The 17190-nt window shown below is 33.8% G+C and overlaps 1 protein-coding gene across 1 annotated transcript in view; it reads left to right on the forward strand.

Annotated features, from left to right (window-relative positions):
- Ppme1 (protein phosphatase methylesterase 1) overlaps positions 1–17190 on the forward strand; it is a 60185-nt gene that overhangs the window by 20320 nt on the left and 22675 nt on the right. The window contains exons 2-3 of the mRNA XM_005323189.4: positions 5405–5498; positions 6051–6143. Coding sequence (XP_005323246.1) covers positions 5405–5498; positions 6051–6143 — 187 coding nt within the window. The remainder of the gene's footprint in view (positions 1–5404; positions 5499–6050; positions 6144–17190) is intronic.

A 17190-nucleotide genomic window follows, 5' to 3' on the forward strand; every position in this document is an offset into this window, starting at 1 on the left:
GTCTGTTCATGTCCTTGGCCCATTTATTGATTGTTTTTTTGGGTTTTTTTTGATGTTAAGGTTTTTGAGTGCTTCATATATCCTAGAGATTAGTGCTCTATCTGATGTGTTTGTGGTAAAACTTTGCTCCCATTCTGTAGGCTCTCTATTCACCTCACTAATTATTTCTTTAGCTAAGGAGAAGCTTTTTAGTGTGAATCCATCCCATTTATTGATTCTTGGTTTTAATTCTTTTTTTAATATTTAATTGATTTTATTTTTTTAAATACATGACAATGGAATGCACTACAATTCTTATTACACATATAGAGCACAATTTTTCATATCTCTGTTTGTATATAAAGTATGTTCACACCAATTCATGTCTTCATACCTGTATTTTGGTTAATGATGTCTATCACATTCCACCATCATTGCTAACTGCCTGCCCCCTCCCTTACCCTTCCACCCCTCTACCCTATCTAAAGTTTGTCTATTCCTCCCATGTTCCCCCTCCCTACCCCATTATGGATCAGTCACCTTATATCAGAGAAAACATTCAGCATTTATTTTGGGGGGATTTGCTAACTTCACTTAGCATTATCTTCTCTAACTCCATCCATTTATCTGCATATGCCATGATTTTATTGCTGAGTAATATTCCATTGTGTATATATGCCACATTTTTTAATCCATTCATCTACTGAGGGGCATCTAGGTTGGTTCCACAGTTTAGCTATTGTGAATTGTGCTGCTATAAACATTTATGTGGCTGAGTCCCTATAGTATGCTGTTTTTTAAGTCCTTTGGATATAGACCGAGGAGTGGGATAGCTGGGTCAAATGGTGGTTCCATTCCCAGTTTTCCAAGGAATCTCCATACTGCTTTCCATATTGGCTGTACCAATATGGCACTCATAGGAGTGTGCCTTTTTTCCCACATCCTCACCAACACTAATTGTTGTTTGTATTCATAATAGCTGCCATTCTGACTGGAGTGAGATGATTTGCATTTGAGTTTTGATTTGCATTTCTCTAATTGTGAGAGATGATGAACATTTTTTCATATATTTGCTAATTGATTGTTTATCCTCTTCAGAGAAGTGTCTGTTCATGTGCTTGGCTCATTTATCCATTGGGTTATTTGTTTTTGGGTTTTTTGTTTGTTTGTTTTTGGTGCTTAGTTTTTTGAGTTCTTTATATACCCTAGAGATTAGTGCTCTATCTGATATGTGAGGGGTAAAAATTTGCTCCCAAGATGTAGGCTCTCTGTTCACCTCACAGATTGTTTTTTTGCTGAGAAGAAACTTTTTAGTTTGAGGCCATCCCATTTATTGATTCTTGGTTTTAATTCTTGTTAAGGTTTTAAGTCTTGTTAAGGAAGTTGGGCCTAATCTGATATGATGGAGGTTTGGGCCTACTTTTTCTTCCATTAGGTGTAAGGCCTCTGGTTTAATTCTTAGGTCCTTGATCCACTTTGAGTTGAATTTTGTGCATAGTGAGAGACGGAGGTTTAATTTCATTTATTACATGTGGATTTTCAGTTTTCCCAGCACCTTTTGTTGAAGAGGCTATCTTTTCTCCAATGTACGTTTTTGGCACCTTTGTCCAATATAAGATAACTGTAGTTATATAGGTTAGTCTCTGGGTCTTCTATTCTGCTCCATTGGTATACAGGTCTATTTTGGTGCAATTACCATGCTTTTTTTGATACTTAAACTATGTAGTATAGTTTAAGGTCTGGTATAGTGATGCCACCTGCTTCACTCTTCTTGCTAAGGATTGCTATGGCTATTCTGGGTCTCTTATTTTTCCAGGTGAATTTCATGATGATTGCTTTTTCTATTTCTATGAGGAATGACATTGGGATTTTGATTGGGATTTCATCGAATTTGTATAGTGCTTTTGGTAGTATGGTCATTTTGACAACATTAATTCTGCCTATCCAAGAACAAATTAAATCTTTCCATCTTCTAAGATCTTTTTTAATTTCTTTCTTTAGTTTGCTGAAGTTTTCATTTTAGAGGTCTTTCACCTCTTTCATTGAGTTTATTCCCAAGTATTTTATTTTATTTTATTGAGGCTATTGTAAATGGGGTTGTTTTCCTAATTTCTCTTTAAGAAAATTTGTCACTGATTTATAGGTGTTGATTTTATATTTTGCTACTTTGCTGAATTCATTTATTAGTTCTAGAAGTTTTCTGGTGAAATATTTTTGGGTCTTCTAGGTATAGAATCATATCCTTGGAAAATAATGATAATTTGAGTTCTTCTTTTCCTATCTGTATCCCTTTAATTTCTTTCATCTCTCTGATTGCTCTTGCTAGAGTTTCAGGAACTGTGTTAAATAGAAGTGGTGAAAGAGGACATTCCTGTCTTGTTCCAGTTTTTAGAGGGAATGCTTTCAATTTGTCTCCATCTAGAATGATGTTGGCCTGGGGCTTAGCATAGATAGTCTTTACGATGTTGAGATATGTTCCTGATATCCCTAGTTTTTCTAGGTTAGGAACATGAAGGAATCTATATTTTATCAATTGCTGTCTCTGCATCTATTGAGATGATCATATGATTTTTATCTTTGAATCTATTGATGTGATGAATTACATTTATTGATTTCCGAATGTTGAACCAACCTTGCATCCCAGGGATGAATCCTACTTGATCATGGTGCATTATCTTTTTGATACGTTTTTGTATTCGATTTTCCAGAATTTTATTGAGAATTTTTGCATCTATATTCATTAGAGATATTGATCTGAATTTTTCTTTATTTGATGGGTCTTTATAGGTGTGCCTCTCTCCAGAACTCCAGGCTACAATTGCATATAGTTTTAATGAAAAGTTTCTAATTTGGGTGAGGTCCAAATTCTTAAGCTTTTGCTTTTATCACTTCTGTTGTTGGTGTTGGATCTAAAAAATTGTTGCTTAACTCTTATTAGCATAAGTTTGTACCAGTAGTGTTGACCCTCGTGCTATATAAACCCCGGGGCTAGCATAGACAGAAAACCTGTTATGAGGTCTCTTCTCTCACTCAAAAAAAAAATTTTTTTTGTTGCCTAACCCAATATCATGAAATTTTTATTCTTTTACTCCTATGTATTCGTCTCAGGGTTTTACAGTTTTAGATCTTAGGTTTAGGTTTGTGATCCATTCCATATCTGAGAGGAATAATGTTTTGCTGCTGGTATAGTTCTGAATTTTCCCCATCATTAGGAGAAAGAATAGGAGTGGAAATAGGGGAAGTCTCAGGATTCTTCCCATTTCCTGTCTAAGGATGAAGACATAATTTGAAAACAGATGTTTATTGATTGTTTTAAAATTTGTATATTTTCATAATCATTGTCAAAAGGCATTTAGTTATGTGTGTGGTATGAGGAAAGGTTTCAGTTTCATACTTTTGTATGTGGATATTCAGTTGTCAGAACATCATGGTTTGGAAAGACTATCCTTATCCTCATTGAATTTTCTTAGCCCCTTTTTGAAAATCAGTAGATGATAATAAATGTTATTTCTGGACTCTGGAATCTATTCAGTTGTTTATGGTTTTCTTTACACCTGGTATCATATTCTTGATTAGTAGAGCTTTATAGCATCACATGTTCTTTTACTAGAAAGGTTTAAGTAAAGGCAATTATATTCATTAGCCTCAAAGCCACTTAATAATAGTAATTAATAAATAGTTATTGAGACGCCATGCCAAGTGTTTTAAGCTCATTCCACACTATCAGCAAACATTCATCAATAATATGTCAGGTTTGAGGAATACATTGGTTTAAAAAAATGGCAAATGTTCTTACTCTCATGTGTCTCACATTAGTACCAAGTTAGATGAGGAGACTGTAGAATAACAGAAAGTTTAAAAAAATAGAATAAACTCACTTGAGAGCAACTAAGCAACTACCTTAATCCTCCTAACAACCAAGTTTATACCATAAGCCTTGGGAACTTGTAGGAATTGTACAAAGGTATTAGGAACTTTAAGGAATTTGAACTCCTCTCTCTTTCCAAACCATGTACTCAATACCTTTATGTTTCTAATACTTGTCTCTCAATTTGGGGAATTTAAAAAATTCTCAAAGCTTAAGCCATACCCTTGACCACTTGATTTCATTTCTAGGGTGAGACCCAACTGTTAGTATTTTTAAATGTTCCCCAGGTGATTTCGTTGTTACAAAGTTGAACCATTGAAAATGACTGACCTGGCTCAATACCTGGAACAGAGTAGACATTCAGTACAGTGAATGTATCACTATTAATAAAAATTCATCCTGACTACCTAGCTGCTCTATTTATTTCGAATATTATAATCAACCAAGAATACTTTTACATAAGTTTTTAAAGAAGCTTTGTCTTATATTTTAAAAATCTTCTATATTCAGCCTCATGGCATGTACAGGAAGATATCTGACAGGAATGATGTTTTGCTGCTGGTAGAGTTCTGAATTTTCCCCATGATTGGGACGAAGAATAGGAGTGGAAATAGGGGAAGTCTCAGGATTCTTTTCATTTTCTGTACAAGTATGAAGATATAATTTAAAAATAGATATTTATTGATTATTTTTTTAAATTTTGTATTTTTTAATAATCATTGTCAAAAGGCAGAAGTTGGATATACTTTAAGACATACTTTGATCAATGTTATATCTTCCACAGATATTCTAAACATACTTAAACAAAGTATGTACCTCATGTTTGCCTTTTCACTTAACAATGAGTCTTGGAGTTATATACATGTGCAAAACATTTTTTAGTGTATAATTCCTTCTGTCAGTCCCCTGCTCTTGGATATTTAGGTTGTTTACAACTTTTCTCTATTAGAAATAATGTTATATTGAGTAGATAAATCATTGTACTTCTATGTAAATAGGTTAAGATAAATTCCTAGAAGTTCAAGATATTATATTGCCAGTTTGTCTTCTGTGAAGGTTCTATATTGACTGGTTGGGAAATGACAAAAAAAAAAACAAAAACAAAACAAACCCATAAAAGTGTGAGAGGTTAAAGATGTGAAGAAGTAATAGTGATCGAGAATGATTGTAGTAGGAAAGATATAGGATAGATAGAGCCTACAGCTAAGATCAAGGAGAGAGAATGAGAAGATTTTGTGCTATATATATACATGGAATTTATTTGTGATTAAAATATGCTAATGAATTAATTTTATAAAATCCTAAAATTTTTACTCTTAAATTTATATTTGAACTTATGTAAACACATTTTTAATGTGATGTTTTATAATGAATGCCTTATTTCTTTAAAATACTCTTGCTATTTAAATTTCAGATTTACTTTAGCATTTATTGACCAAGATCTTCTCATGCATAACTATTTTTTACTTGAAATGTCTCTCTCTCCCTCTCTCTCTCTTTCTCTCTCTCTCTCTCTTTCTCTCTCTCTCTGTTGTTGTTGTTGTTTTTTTTCCTTAGCCCTGGAAGAAAGCGGGACTTTTCCCCTGTTCCTTGGAGTCAGTACTTTGAGTCCATGGAAGATGTGGAAGTAGAAAATGAAACTGGCAAGGATATATCCTCTACAAAGTGACTTATTCATTAGTAAACTTATGGTGTTGTCTAAATTAGAAGATTTGTGTGTAGTTTCTAAAAGGTTCTTTGTTCCTGCTATTTATTTCATTTTATTTTCCATCTGTTCTTTATACAGCATGTAATATTTCCTGCAAGTCCATGCCAGTGCCTTTCTTGGCTATAATTGTCTAATACATGGCGAAGGGATTAGGAATTAAATTCCCAAAGTGTTATATCTCTTGGGGACCCAAGAGAAAGTTTCATGAATCAATTGAGTTTACTTTCTAGAATTTGGGGACTATGTCCTCATTAGGACAAAGGGAATCTTTTTTTTTTTTTCATTAAAAATAATGGTCTTATTAGCTTCAGATTTCAAAAACAGATGGTTGATATCTCAAGAACATCTATTTAAGTTTCTTTTAAGTTTGGAAGTCTGCAGTTTTGCATGTAGCCTGGTGCTTCCTGAATTTTTTTAGTTGGTATTAATTATGACTAAATAATCAAAAACTTCAGTGAGTAAAAACTGAAACATTTTATCTTTAACTATTCATACACTTTTCGAGTTTACAAGAGTGGTTCAGAGGGTCCAGTCCTGCTCCTTCTGCACGGAGGAGGCCATTCTGCCCTTTCCTGGGCTGTGTTCACGGTAAGTAAGTTATTGATAGTGGAAGTTGATGTTGGTACAATCATTGTTTACATCTAGATAAATTTAACTAGCTAATTCTTTTTTCTGTGCTTATTCATATTGCTTGATATGAGAATATTCTTAGAGATGGAGTGGGTTCCAAATATTTTATCATAGTAGGTTCAAGATCATCTGTTCTTTAAACCAGAGGTTTTAGATGACCCTTAGTGCCTTCAAACAGTTTATAAAATTTTACAATTTTTTATTATAATTTTATTTTTTAAACCGTTTGTTTATATATATATATGCTCATTTGGATAAGGGGAATGGAATTTGTGCCTTATCAAAAGTGGGGTCTGTATCTCAGTATTTGAAGTAATAGATAAGTAGACATATTGTATTTCAATGCTTTAGATAATGTGTTTCAGTTTGTTTCTTTCATAGAATCTGCATGGTACTTCACACATATAGATATCTCATAAATATTTGGAATTTTTTTTCTTTTTTTTAAGTGATGCTATATTTTTTTATGGTACTTATGAGCTCCTAGGAATTGAAAAAATGTTTGACTGATAGTACTTCGGTCAGGAGTAAAGGATATGTGCCTGTGTGAGTGCTGTCAATTGTAATTTTTCCTAACTCTGGAGTGGCAAAGCCCATGTACAAGGAGAGGTACTTCTAAGGAAGATACTATAACAGCTGTATCTAAATGAAGTTTTTTCTTGTGTGCATCAAACAAATAAACATACTTCCTCTACCACTAGGGAAGCTGAAACCAGGAGCAAATAGGAATGTAACAATAGATAACTGGAGCCAGATGGCCATGGAATTGAGGAAAGCCCTGAACATATCATTTTGTTCAGGAGGCATTATTGGAATTAAGTACAAAAGCACCTTCAGCTTTTTTATTAAACCATAAATTTCTTGAGAACAGGGATAATGTTTTATTACTTTTTTGTTTTTTAAATGCCTATAATTGTTTTTGACACATAAACATTTATTTAACAGTTAATAAATGATTTGGCTCTTGTCTTGTTTGCTATTTCCTTATCTTTCTGTAGGAAAAACTATATGATTTTGCCCAATAAGTTCCAGGCTCTCACATGACTCTATAATGTAAGCTAAATGCATAATTTTAAATTTTTCTGATAGACTCATTAAATAAGTCAAAACAAACAGGTGAAATTAATTTAAATAATTTTAACTCATTCATTATTATATTTATTTATCATTTATTATTTATCATTTCAAAGGTAATCAATGTAAAAATTATTGTTGGCATGTATATTAGTTTGGTTTTTATTGCCAAGAGCACAATACCACAGACTGGGTAAGTTATTTGGAAAGTTTATTTTGGCTGAGTTCTAGAGATGCAAGATAGAAGGATCATATCTGTTGATGGCCTTCTAACTGGCAGAGTCCTGTGGTGGCATGGGGCATCACATGCTATGAGTCAGGAAGTACACGTGTACGTATTTATGTGTCTGGTTTCTTCCTCTTATAAAGCCACCAGGATTCAATCATGGAGGCTCCACATCATGATTTTTATCTAATCCTAATCATTTTCCAGAAGTTTTCACCCCTTAGAATCTCACAATGGGGATTAAATTTTAATACCTGGGAGACACTGAAATCATATTCAAATGATAACATATTTTACTTTTTCATACTGTCTTTGAAATCCAGTATATATTTTAAGTAGCACACCTCAGATTTTTAGAGGCAAAGATCATGGCTTATTTATGCTTACTACATATTTGTATGGTAAAGGGATATTTTGTGCATGAATAAGTAACAGCAACAAGTAACAGCTATAGTAGTAAATGCACTCTATTGTCCTGAATCTAGGTCAGAGCTACCAGATATGGCTTATATGCTATAACTTGACTGGCTTTGTTCTAAGCTAATACACTGTCACTGGGCAGTTAACGCATTAGAGGCATGGAATGAAAGAGATGGGTGACTGCATCTCATATTAAGTGGCATGTCATATTCATACCACTGCATTATAACTTGCTAAGGATAGTGACTCCAGACTCAACCTCTTAAGAAATTTTGCAAAAAGTAACATGTGAGTAGGTTTAATGAGAATTTCATATGTAGACCATAGGTAGCTTCACTATTTTCCTTGAGCTTTAGAGCAATTCCCTAGGACTCTGGAGCAAAACAAAGCTAACGTTGCCCATTTGAGCTTCCAGGGTCCTTAGAGAGGAGAGGTCTAGATAAGGCTTGAACAGATTTTCTATGAAAACAGCTATTACTTTTGACACTAAGGGAAAAACAATGAAATAAGGGTGAGATATAATTTCTATTCTCTGATTTTTACCAGTACTAGTAGTATGACCTTGGGGGAGCTTAAGTTGTACTTATGCATTTGAGCAAGCCTCTTAAGTCATTTATATGTGATTAGTAAAATAAAGAATAATATGGTCAAGAAAAATCCCAAACTACCCTATTCTCTAAGTGTAGTCTTTGTATATTTCAAGGATTCTTTAAAGATTAGTAAAATGATGAATATGAGCTTTTTGTAAATCATAAAAATTTTATGCAAATATTCTAATCTGATTATTGACATGTATTGATAGTAAATATTTTTAATTCCTTAATAGGAAAATGAAATAATATAGGAAGTGCCTGCACATAGGAGGTGATTGATGCTTAGCTACTGATGTTAATGTGTATTATCATGGTAGAGGATATCTCAAGGTCTTTTTTCAAAATATATTCTGAAGACCACTAATTCAATTAGAGGTTAATGAAGTAGAGATTTTTGTGATTAAATGAGTTTGAGAAATGTTACATATATAGGTTAAACATCCCTAATCCAAGACTTTTGAGTATTGTGTCAGCATTCTAAAAATTTTGGATTTTGGATTTTAGGATGACTAAGTGAAACCAGTAAAGTCTGTGTGAAAATTCTGAAATCTGAAAGCATCCAAAATCTGAAATACTTTTGGTTCTGAGCATTTTGGATAAATGATAGCCTGGGAATTCTTCTCTTACTTCTCTCTTGGAAGTTCACCCTATATAATAGTATTGTGGTAAATGCTCTGGGATGTCTTTCTAAATCTACTTATTTACTTATTTTAGGTACTGAGGATTAAATCCCAGGGGCATTTAACCACTGAGCCAAAACTCCAGCCCTTTTTTGTATTTAGAGACAGAGTCTCACTGAGTTGCTTAGGGCCTTGCTAAGTGCTAAGGCTGACTTTGAACTCTTCCTGCTAGCAGCCTGAGTTGTTGGAATTACAGGCATTTGTCAATTGCCTAGCTCAAGTATGCTTAATTTTAATGGAGTCTTCAAATACATTTGACCACTCAGTTCCTTTTTTAAAAACACCTATTAGTATCCCACACTTTGGTGAACTCTGTTATAGATAACTAATTTTATCCCAGTTGCTTACACAGTAATACCAAGGGAATTCTCTACCACTCAGTTTAATAGCTTAGACTTATGACTGCTTAAATTTAGCTGTCTTTTTTTGTTGATATTCCTGACCACGTATCAACTCAGTGAGACTCTGTCTCTAAATACAAAAAGAGGCTGGAGTTGTGGCTCAGTGGTTAAATGCCCCTGGGATTCAATCCCCAGTACCTAAAATAAGTAAATAAGTAAAGTAGATTTAGAAAAACATCCCAGAGCATTTACCACTATACTGTTATAAAGGGTGAACTTCCAAGAGAGAAGTAAGAGAATAATTTCCAGGCTATCATGTACTGAATGAATTTATACATGACAGTCCTTTGAAAATAAAAATGGCTATGTGGAAGTTAGTACTCTAGCAACTGACTTGACTTTAAAGGTCAGAATTCTTTAAGCTTTGGAATTTATCTGTGGATTCAAAAATCAGTTAAGATGTACAGCATCTATAGCAAACATCAGGAATAAACCCAAGTATCATGAGACAGGATTTCCCCAGACCTTCATCCAGATAATAACTGGTAAAATAAGACAGTGAATAGAAGCAGATAGGCACTAGTATAATTGGAGGACAGTATGCTGAACCAAATATTGCCATGATAGATATTTATAATGCTAAATCATGAGATCTTTGAAAGCAGAGATGGTGCCTTATTCATTCTTATATGTCTAGCACACAGGGCTTGTCATGGAGTTTGTGCTTAATAATTATTCCTTGAATAAGTTAATGCTATCCCAGAACAATTAAGAAAAGGTTGAATTTTGTTTTCTGTATTTAAGAAAGCACAAAAGTATGTAATTATTCTAAAGGCTATGTTAAATGACAGTGAGTCATTTATAGTGATTGATAAAATAAGTAATAATACTGTCAAGAAAAATCCCAAACTCCAGGAGACAAGGCCAAAGACTATGAAGAGACAGTTCATAAAGAACAAACAGACGTGGGAAACAGTCATTCTCACCAGTAATCAGATATGATTCATAGGAGGTGTTATTTTTATATACATCTACTTAATGTTTCTAAAACAAATTTCTTAGGGTTGGCAAGGTACTAGAAAACAGAAGCTATTCAAACATAACTAGTTATATCGTAAATGAATAGAGCTCTTTTGCACTGTGGTTGAATCATCAAAATATTTATACCATTTATCATAGAAATTACACATTTAGGATTCTAAACTCAGAAAAACCTATTGTCTAAATGAAATTAACTATCTGTGTCCCAACAATAAGTAGATGGTTCTATAAACTGAATGCACCTGTAATACAAATTACACAACTTAAAAAATAATAATTTTCCCGAACAGTGGCAATAGAAGGCAGATAAGAATGAATGAGGTACAATTTCTACTATCAAGGATCTCATGATCTAGCATTAAAAATATCAATCACAGTGTTTATCTCTTCCTCTGTTTCAGTATGTTTGTCCTCCTGCTATGCCTTTCTGCTTCTGTTTCACTGCCCCATGAGTGACTTTCCAATTATTTTCTAGGTTTTCATTTGTATATTTTTTATTACTTTAATGATTTAATGATTGTTTTTTCCTTTAATGGCAACTATTTTCAGAGGGGAAAAAAGTGGTATTCAGTTCCAGGTCCTACAAGTTAATGAGAGATCAGCAAACTGGAACTTATTCAGAAAAGAGGATTTGGATAATTAGAATGTTTGAAACTATCTCATTTTAGGAATAGTTGAAGGAAGCGAAAAAAGGAAAGACTTGGGAAACATAATATTTGTTTTTAACTGTAATAAGAAAAAAAATAAGCCTCATCTTTCAAACTAAGTAATTAGGTGCATGATCTCATTTAATTTTTCTGTAGTCCTATGAGATTAGGCAGATGAGGACGTTGCAGTTTAGAGAAATCACATAGTCAGTAACAGCACCAAAACTCTACCTGACTCTACTATGAATGTTTCTCTGAAGACTGATCCTATACTGCCTCATAGGAAAGATGTAGGGCAGAGACTATAGGAACAAAATTGTGATAACACATAAGGCAAAACTTCTAAAGATTAGAACTGTTCAAAATAACTAAGACAGGAAAAATGAGCACCACACTATAGAATTTAATTATGACTATATCCTTCAAAGTTCCACCTTATTCATTACTGTAAAAAACTCCCTGGACCTGAGTAGAACTTTTCTTCCACCTAAATGTTTTGTGGCTTTTGACAGGGAACAAAACCCAGACATTCACAGAAGTCTTGTCATCTATCAAGAGAAAGTATTGCTGCTGGGGATATAGCTTAGTAACAGTGCTTGCCTTGCAAGCCCTGGGTTCGATCCCCAGCACCAGAGGGAAAAAAGAAGGCATTTTTATTTTGGCTTTAGTAATAGAAAATAAAACCATAAAGCACTTGGAAAACCTTTATTATCATTTTTGTGTTAATTATTGAAGGGTTGTAGTTAACAAAGGAAAATTATGCTGTTTTAAAAGATAGGCTTAGATTTCTAGAAAATTAATTATTTAAGCCTTTCATGTTCTCATTATTTCCAATTGATTAGTTATTGTAGTTGCTGCTGTAGTAATCACATTTATCATATATAATGGGCAATATGTATGGCTTCTATCACCCTCTTCCATCAGCAAATACTGATATAACAGACTGGCCTAATTGCTGGGGAGAATCTAGAACTGAGTGAGAAGAGAACAGTAGTGGGAGCTTAGTTAGCAGCACATGCAGCCTCAGCAGGTTACATTTTGCCATCCTCCAGGTGTTTTCAGCTTTGGTGCTAGGACTAACCATGTGTGAACTGATTGGAACCAATAATTGAATATAAAGTATCTGCTGATTACTATTTGTTCTTCCAGTTAATTCATTTTTGGAAAATATTTACTGTGTATATCCTATTCCAAGCTTAGTAATGAGTTACTACTAACTCTCATCAAAAAATGAGAGTTCAGGGCTGGGATTGTGGTTCAGAGGTAGAACACTTACCTAGCACACGAGAGACCTTGGGTTCAATCCTCAGCACCACATATAAATAAATAAAATAAAGGTATTATGTCCAACTACAACTAAAAAAAAAAATATAAAAAAATGAGAGTTCACTCTCTAATAAGATCAGCCAGCCTCAAATACTGTGTACTAAGCATCACACTAGATGCTATAGACAGAGAATTAAACACATATACTATGCTACTGTTCTTAAAATGTATAGTGAGAAGGTAGGAAAAATGGAGAAAGGTCATATATATAAATAATATAGCAAATATATTGAGAAACTTTTTTCCTCAAACAGATTGGGTTTTGAATCTCAAAGCAGCTTAATCTAAGTATTGGTTTCTTAAGATAAAATGAGTATAACACCACCTAGCTAATAGGGTAGTCGTGAGAATTAAAAACATGTGAAGCTGGGTGCAGTGGTGCACACGTGTAATCCCTGCAGTTCAGGAGATTAAAACAGGAGGATCACAAGTTCAAAGACAGCCTCAGCAAAAGTGAAGTGTTAAATACAACATAGGGCTAGGGATGTGGCTTAGTGGTCTAGTGCCCCTGAGTTCAATCCCTGGTACCCAAACAAATAAATATGTAAGGGTCCTTGGTAACTTGCTTGACTCATAAGCACTCAGCTGAGTTAACAGCATCTATGTACATGATATGAAAGTAACAGAGGAGGGAATGATTAACTTGTGATGCACGAGAAAACTACAAGGAAAAATTTATGAGAAAGAGGACATCTGGATTGCATTTAAGACCAAATAGAAGTTGGATTAGTGGGGAAGGCATTCCTAGGAAAGATAAACAAAATGGTAGTGGAGAGTGTTAACAGTGAAGTATGTTCTGGGAAGGCTAAATAGCTTTGTTGTAGTTTGGGAACAAGGAAAGAGGTGACTAGACAGATCCTGGGCAAAATTGTAGGAGGGTCTTGTATACCTAGTGAGGGAATTGCACCTTAGTTACCTTTTAGTTCAGGGTAATAGTAGAGAAAGCAACAACATTAAACAACATTCTCCCTCCCACATCCACATTAATATAATTTAGGCATATCAAAATTAGGGAGGGAATATAGAAGGTATGTTTTGCTTAAAGCAAATCCATAACTTAAAGTTCTGGGAAGTTGTACTTTTTTTTTTTTCTCTTATATTAGAAATTGAACCCAGGGGCACTGTACTACTTTTTTACTGCTTTACTTTCCCCTGAACTACATCCCCAGCCTTTTTTGGTTTGGTTTGGTTTGATTTGGTTTTTAATTTGAGACATGGTCTTGCTAAGTTGCCTAAGGTCTCACCAAATTGTTGAGGCTAGGTTTGAACTTGTATCCTCCTGCCATAATTTCCAAGTTGCTGAGAATTTTGATATACACCTATATAACTCTAATTGCGTAGCACTGTTTTAGGTAATGGGAAGCACTCCAAAACATAAAAGGGAAATACTCCAAAACACAGGCATAGGCAGTGACTTTCTCAGTAGGACTCCTAAAGCTCAGGAATTAATAAATGGGGTGGCATCAAACTGCAAAGCTATACAGGAAAGGAAGCAGCATGAAGAAAAAACCTACAGAATGGGAGAAAATCTTTGCCAGCTACTCTTCCAACAGAGGATTAATATCCAGACTATATAAAGAACTCCAAAAACAACACACACAAAAAAAAAACAACCCACAATATTCTATTTAATAAATGGAAAAGTAAACTAAGTAGACATTTCTTAAAAGAAGTATAGATGGTTGACAGTTATATGAAAAAATATTCAACATCTTTAGTCATTAGGGAAATGCACTGAGATTCCTTCTCTAGTCAGAAGTCATCAAGGATACAATAATAATAAATGCTGAAAAGGAAAGGGCAACACTTATACAACACTGGACCAGGTATTGTGGTGCACGCCTATAATCCCAGTGATTTAGAAGCAGAAAGAGTCCAAGTTCCAAACCTCTGCAATTTAGCAAGACACTGTCTCAAAAAATAAATGAACTGTGATTATAGCTTGGTGGTAAAGTGCCCTGGATTAGTGTGGCATTTGGGAGAAAAGAGTAAAGATATAAGTCTCTGGATAAAAAGAAATTTAATATATAATGAAAAGAACAATCCATATGAATTAAAGGACTGAATTGGGAATCAACCACAAAATTATTCATGTATCTTAGCACAGGTTTTCTTAAACTTGGCCAAAAGAAGTAAAAGCCATAAAGGAAAAATTTATTAATTTGACTTTGCCAATACCAAAAAACAACAACAACAAAAAAAAAAACCCAACAACTTCTGTTAAAAAGCACAAGCTATGGGCTGGATTTAAAATATTTAAAATGCATTCAACATGAAAAAACAAGCTAAAGATTAATATTTTCATTATTTTTAAAGGGGGGAGGGACTACAAAGCAGTAAAAAATAAAAACAATCCAGTAGGAAAGTGGGCAACAGATAAGAAATGAGTTCACAAAGAGGACATATAAAAGAATACTACTTTTCAGTTATGAAATTGGTTTGAAGATAGCACATATTTGTGAGGATACTTATTTTTCCACATCTTCACCAATACTAGATATACCCCTCAGAACCTTACTTGTCAGCTACAAAACTTGTACAGATATTTTCCCAGTCTGACTTCTCAGGAAGATAATTTGAAATTATCTGAGATAATTTGGTAAGATATCAAAGTGACCTAGAAGCATGATATAACTATCCAGATTGCTTCTCCAATCTTGAATCTTTGTATTAATTAGAATTACTTGGGAGCTCTAAAATTTATAGATAATCTTATAGATAACCTTGGCCCCTCCCCTACTTGACTAAATCAGAATTTCTAGTGGGTTAGTGGCTGGGCAGTAGAATCTTCTCAAACTCCTTAGGTGATTCTGCTATATAAGCAGGGTTGAAGACTGTCTAGAGTCAGATCGCCTAGATTTGAATCTTAAATCTATCATTTATTAGCTCTTTGGCCCTGGGTCTTCACCTAGAGATGATGAAAATTGTGTCTAGGTATTAAAAGATGTGTGGAAGAAAGTTTGATAATTTATTTGAAGCATTTATATTGGTGACTGCCATATAGTAAGTATTAGCTGTTTCTGCTATTATTACGATTGCTCACACCACAAAGTCTAGTAAGAAAATGGATTAGTCTAGTTCTTAAATTGGTGCTTTTCACTCATTCCATAAGTAGCAAAGTTGTACTATTTGAGATGATCTGAAGTAATTATCATAGAAATGCTGTGACACTTTTTCCTTATCCATAAAGTATGTGTTACTCTGAATTTACTTTGCTAATTTATTTTTTCTTGTCTTCCTTTGCCCTACTAGAATGTAAACATCATGAGGGGCCTTGCCTCTTTTTCATTACTATAACCCCATTAATCAGTTGATGCCAAAGTCATAGATGTCATTTAGAAAGATTTATTAAATATGTGAATGAAAAATCTTTTAATATTCTCGTCAGTATCTTCTGATGGCACATATGATTGTAAATCATTGCTTTCAAACTAAAAGTTGAAAGTGATAGTTACTGGCTTAAAATGTGTATTTGTTTTATAAATCTAGTTCTAACTTAATGTGGAGCAATCAAGCAAATTTGACACTAACTTTGCACCTAAACATTATGTCTAAAATTATGAATTTGTGTTTGTCATTGAAGGTTTAACTATGACCATAATGCATTAAATAACTCTGATAGGCAGGCCTGGTGGTACATGCCTGAAATCCCAATGACTTGGGAGACTGAGGCAGAAGGATTGCAAGTTTGAGTCCATTCTTGGCAACTTAGTGAGACACTGTCTCAAAAAATAAAAAGGGCTGTGGATGTAACTCAGTGCTAAAGCACCCCTGGGTTCAATCTCCAGTACCAAAAATACTGAAACAAAACCCAAAACAAACAACAACAAGAAACAAAAAACTCAGTTTTTCAGAACAAACATCAAAATATAGTAGAATTTCAGTACATTGTTTTTGCCTTTAAAGGTGTTCATTGGTTGGGAGAAACAAAAAATAGAAAACAGTGATTTTCTAAGTAATATTTAATTGTAATTTTAAGAATCTGACTTGTTTTGTGATATATTTTGACTTTTATTTTGGTAACTTACCTTTATTCTAGTTCTGTTTTTACTCCTAGCTTGCAAAGTTACCCTGGACCAATAATATCCTTTCTTTTGGCCTCAGCAAAATTTTAGGTTAGATTAGGTAGTTCTCCTATTTTATTCTTTTTTTTTTTTTTTTTAAATGAGGTGCTGGGGCTGAGGTTGTGGCTCAATGGTAGAGTGCTTGCCTAGCATGCATGTGGCACTGGGTTTGATCCTCAGCACCACATAAAAGTAAAATAAAGATATTGTATCCACCTAAAAAACTCAAAAATAAATAAAAATGTGGTGCTGAGGATCGAACCCAGCGCCTCACACATGCTAGGCAAGTGCTTTACCACGAGCTGCAACACCAGACCTCCTATTTTATTTATTTATTTATTTATTTATTAATATTTATTCTCTAATTTTAGGTGGACACATCTTTATTTTATATTTATGTGGTGCTGAGGATCGAACCCAGTGCCTCATGCATGCTAGGCAAGCACTCTACCACTTAGCTACACACAGCCCCTCCTATTTTATTCTTAAAGTTAAAAAAGATCAGTGACATTTTTTAACTTTAAGTGACATTTTTAACATCTAGTTCACTTGAAGAAGAAGATCCCCAGTTGTTTTAGGTTTCTTTAAATCTC

This window comes from Ictidomys tridecemlineatus, chromosome 4, assembly GCF_052094955.1.
Source record: "Ictidomys tridecemlineatus isolate mIctTri1 chromosome 4, mIctTri1.hap1, whole genome shotgun sequence".
Lineage (NCBI taxonomy): Eukaryota > Metazoa > Chordata > Mammalia > Rodentia > Sciuridae > Ictidomys > Ictidomys tridecemlineatus.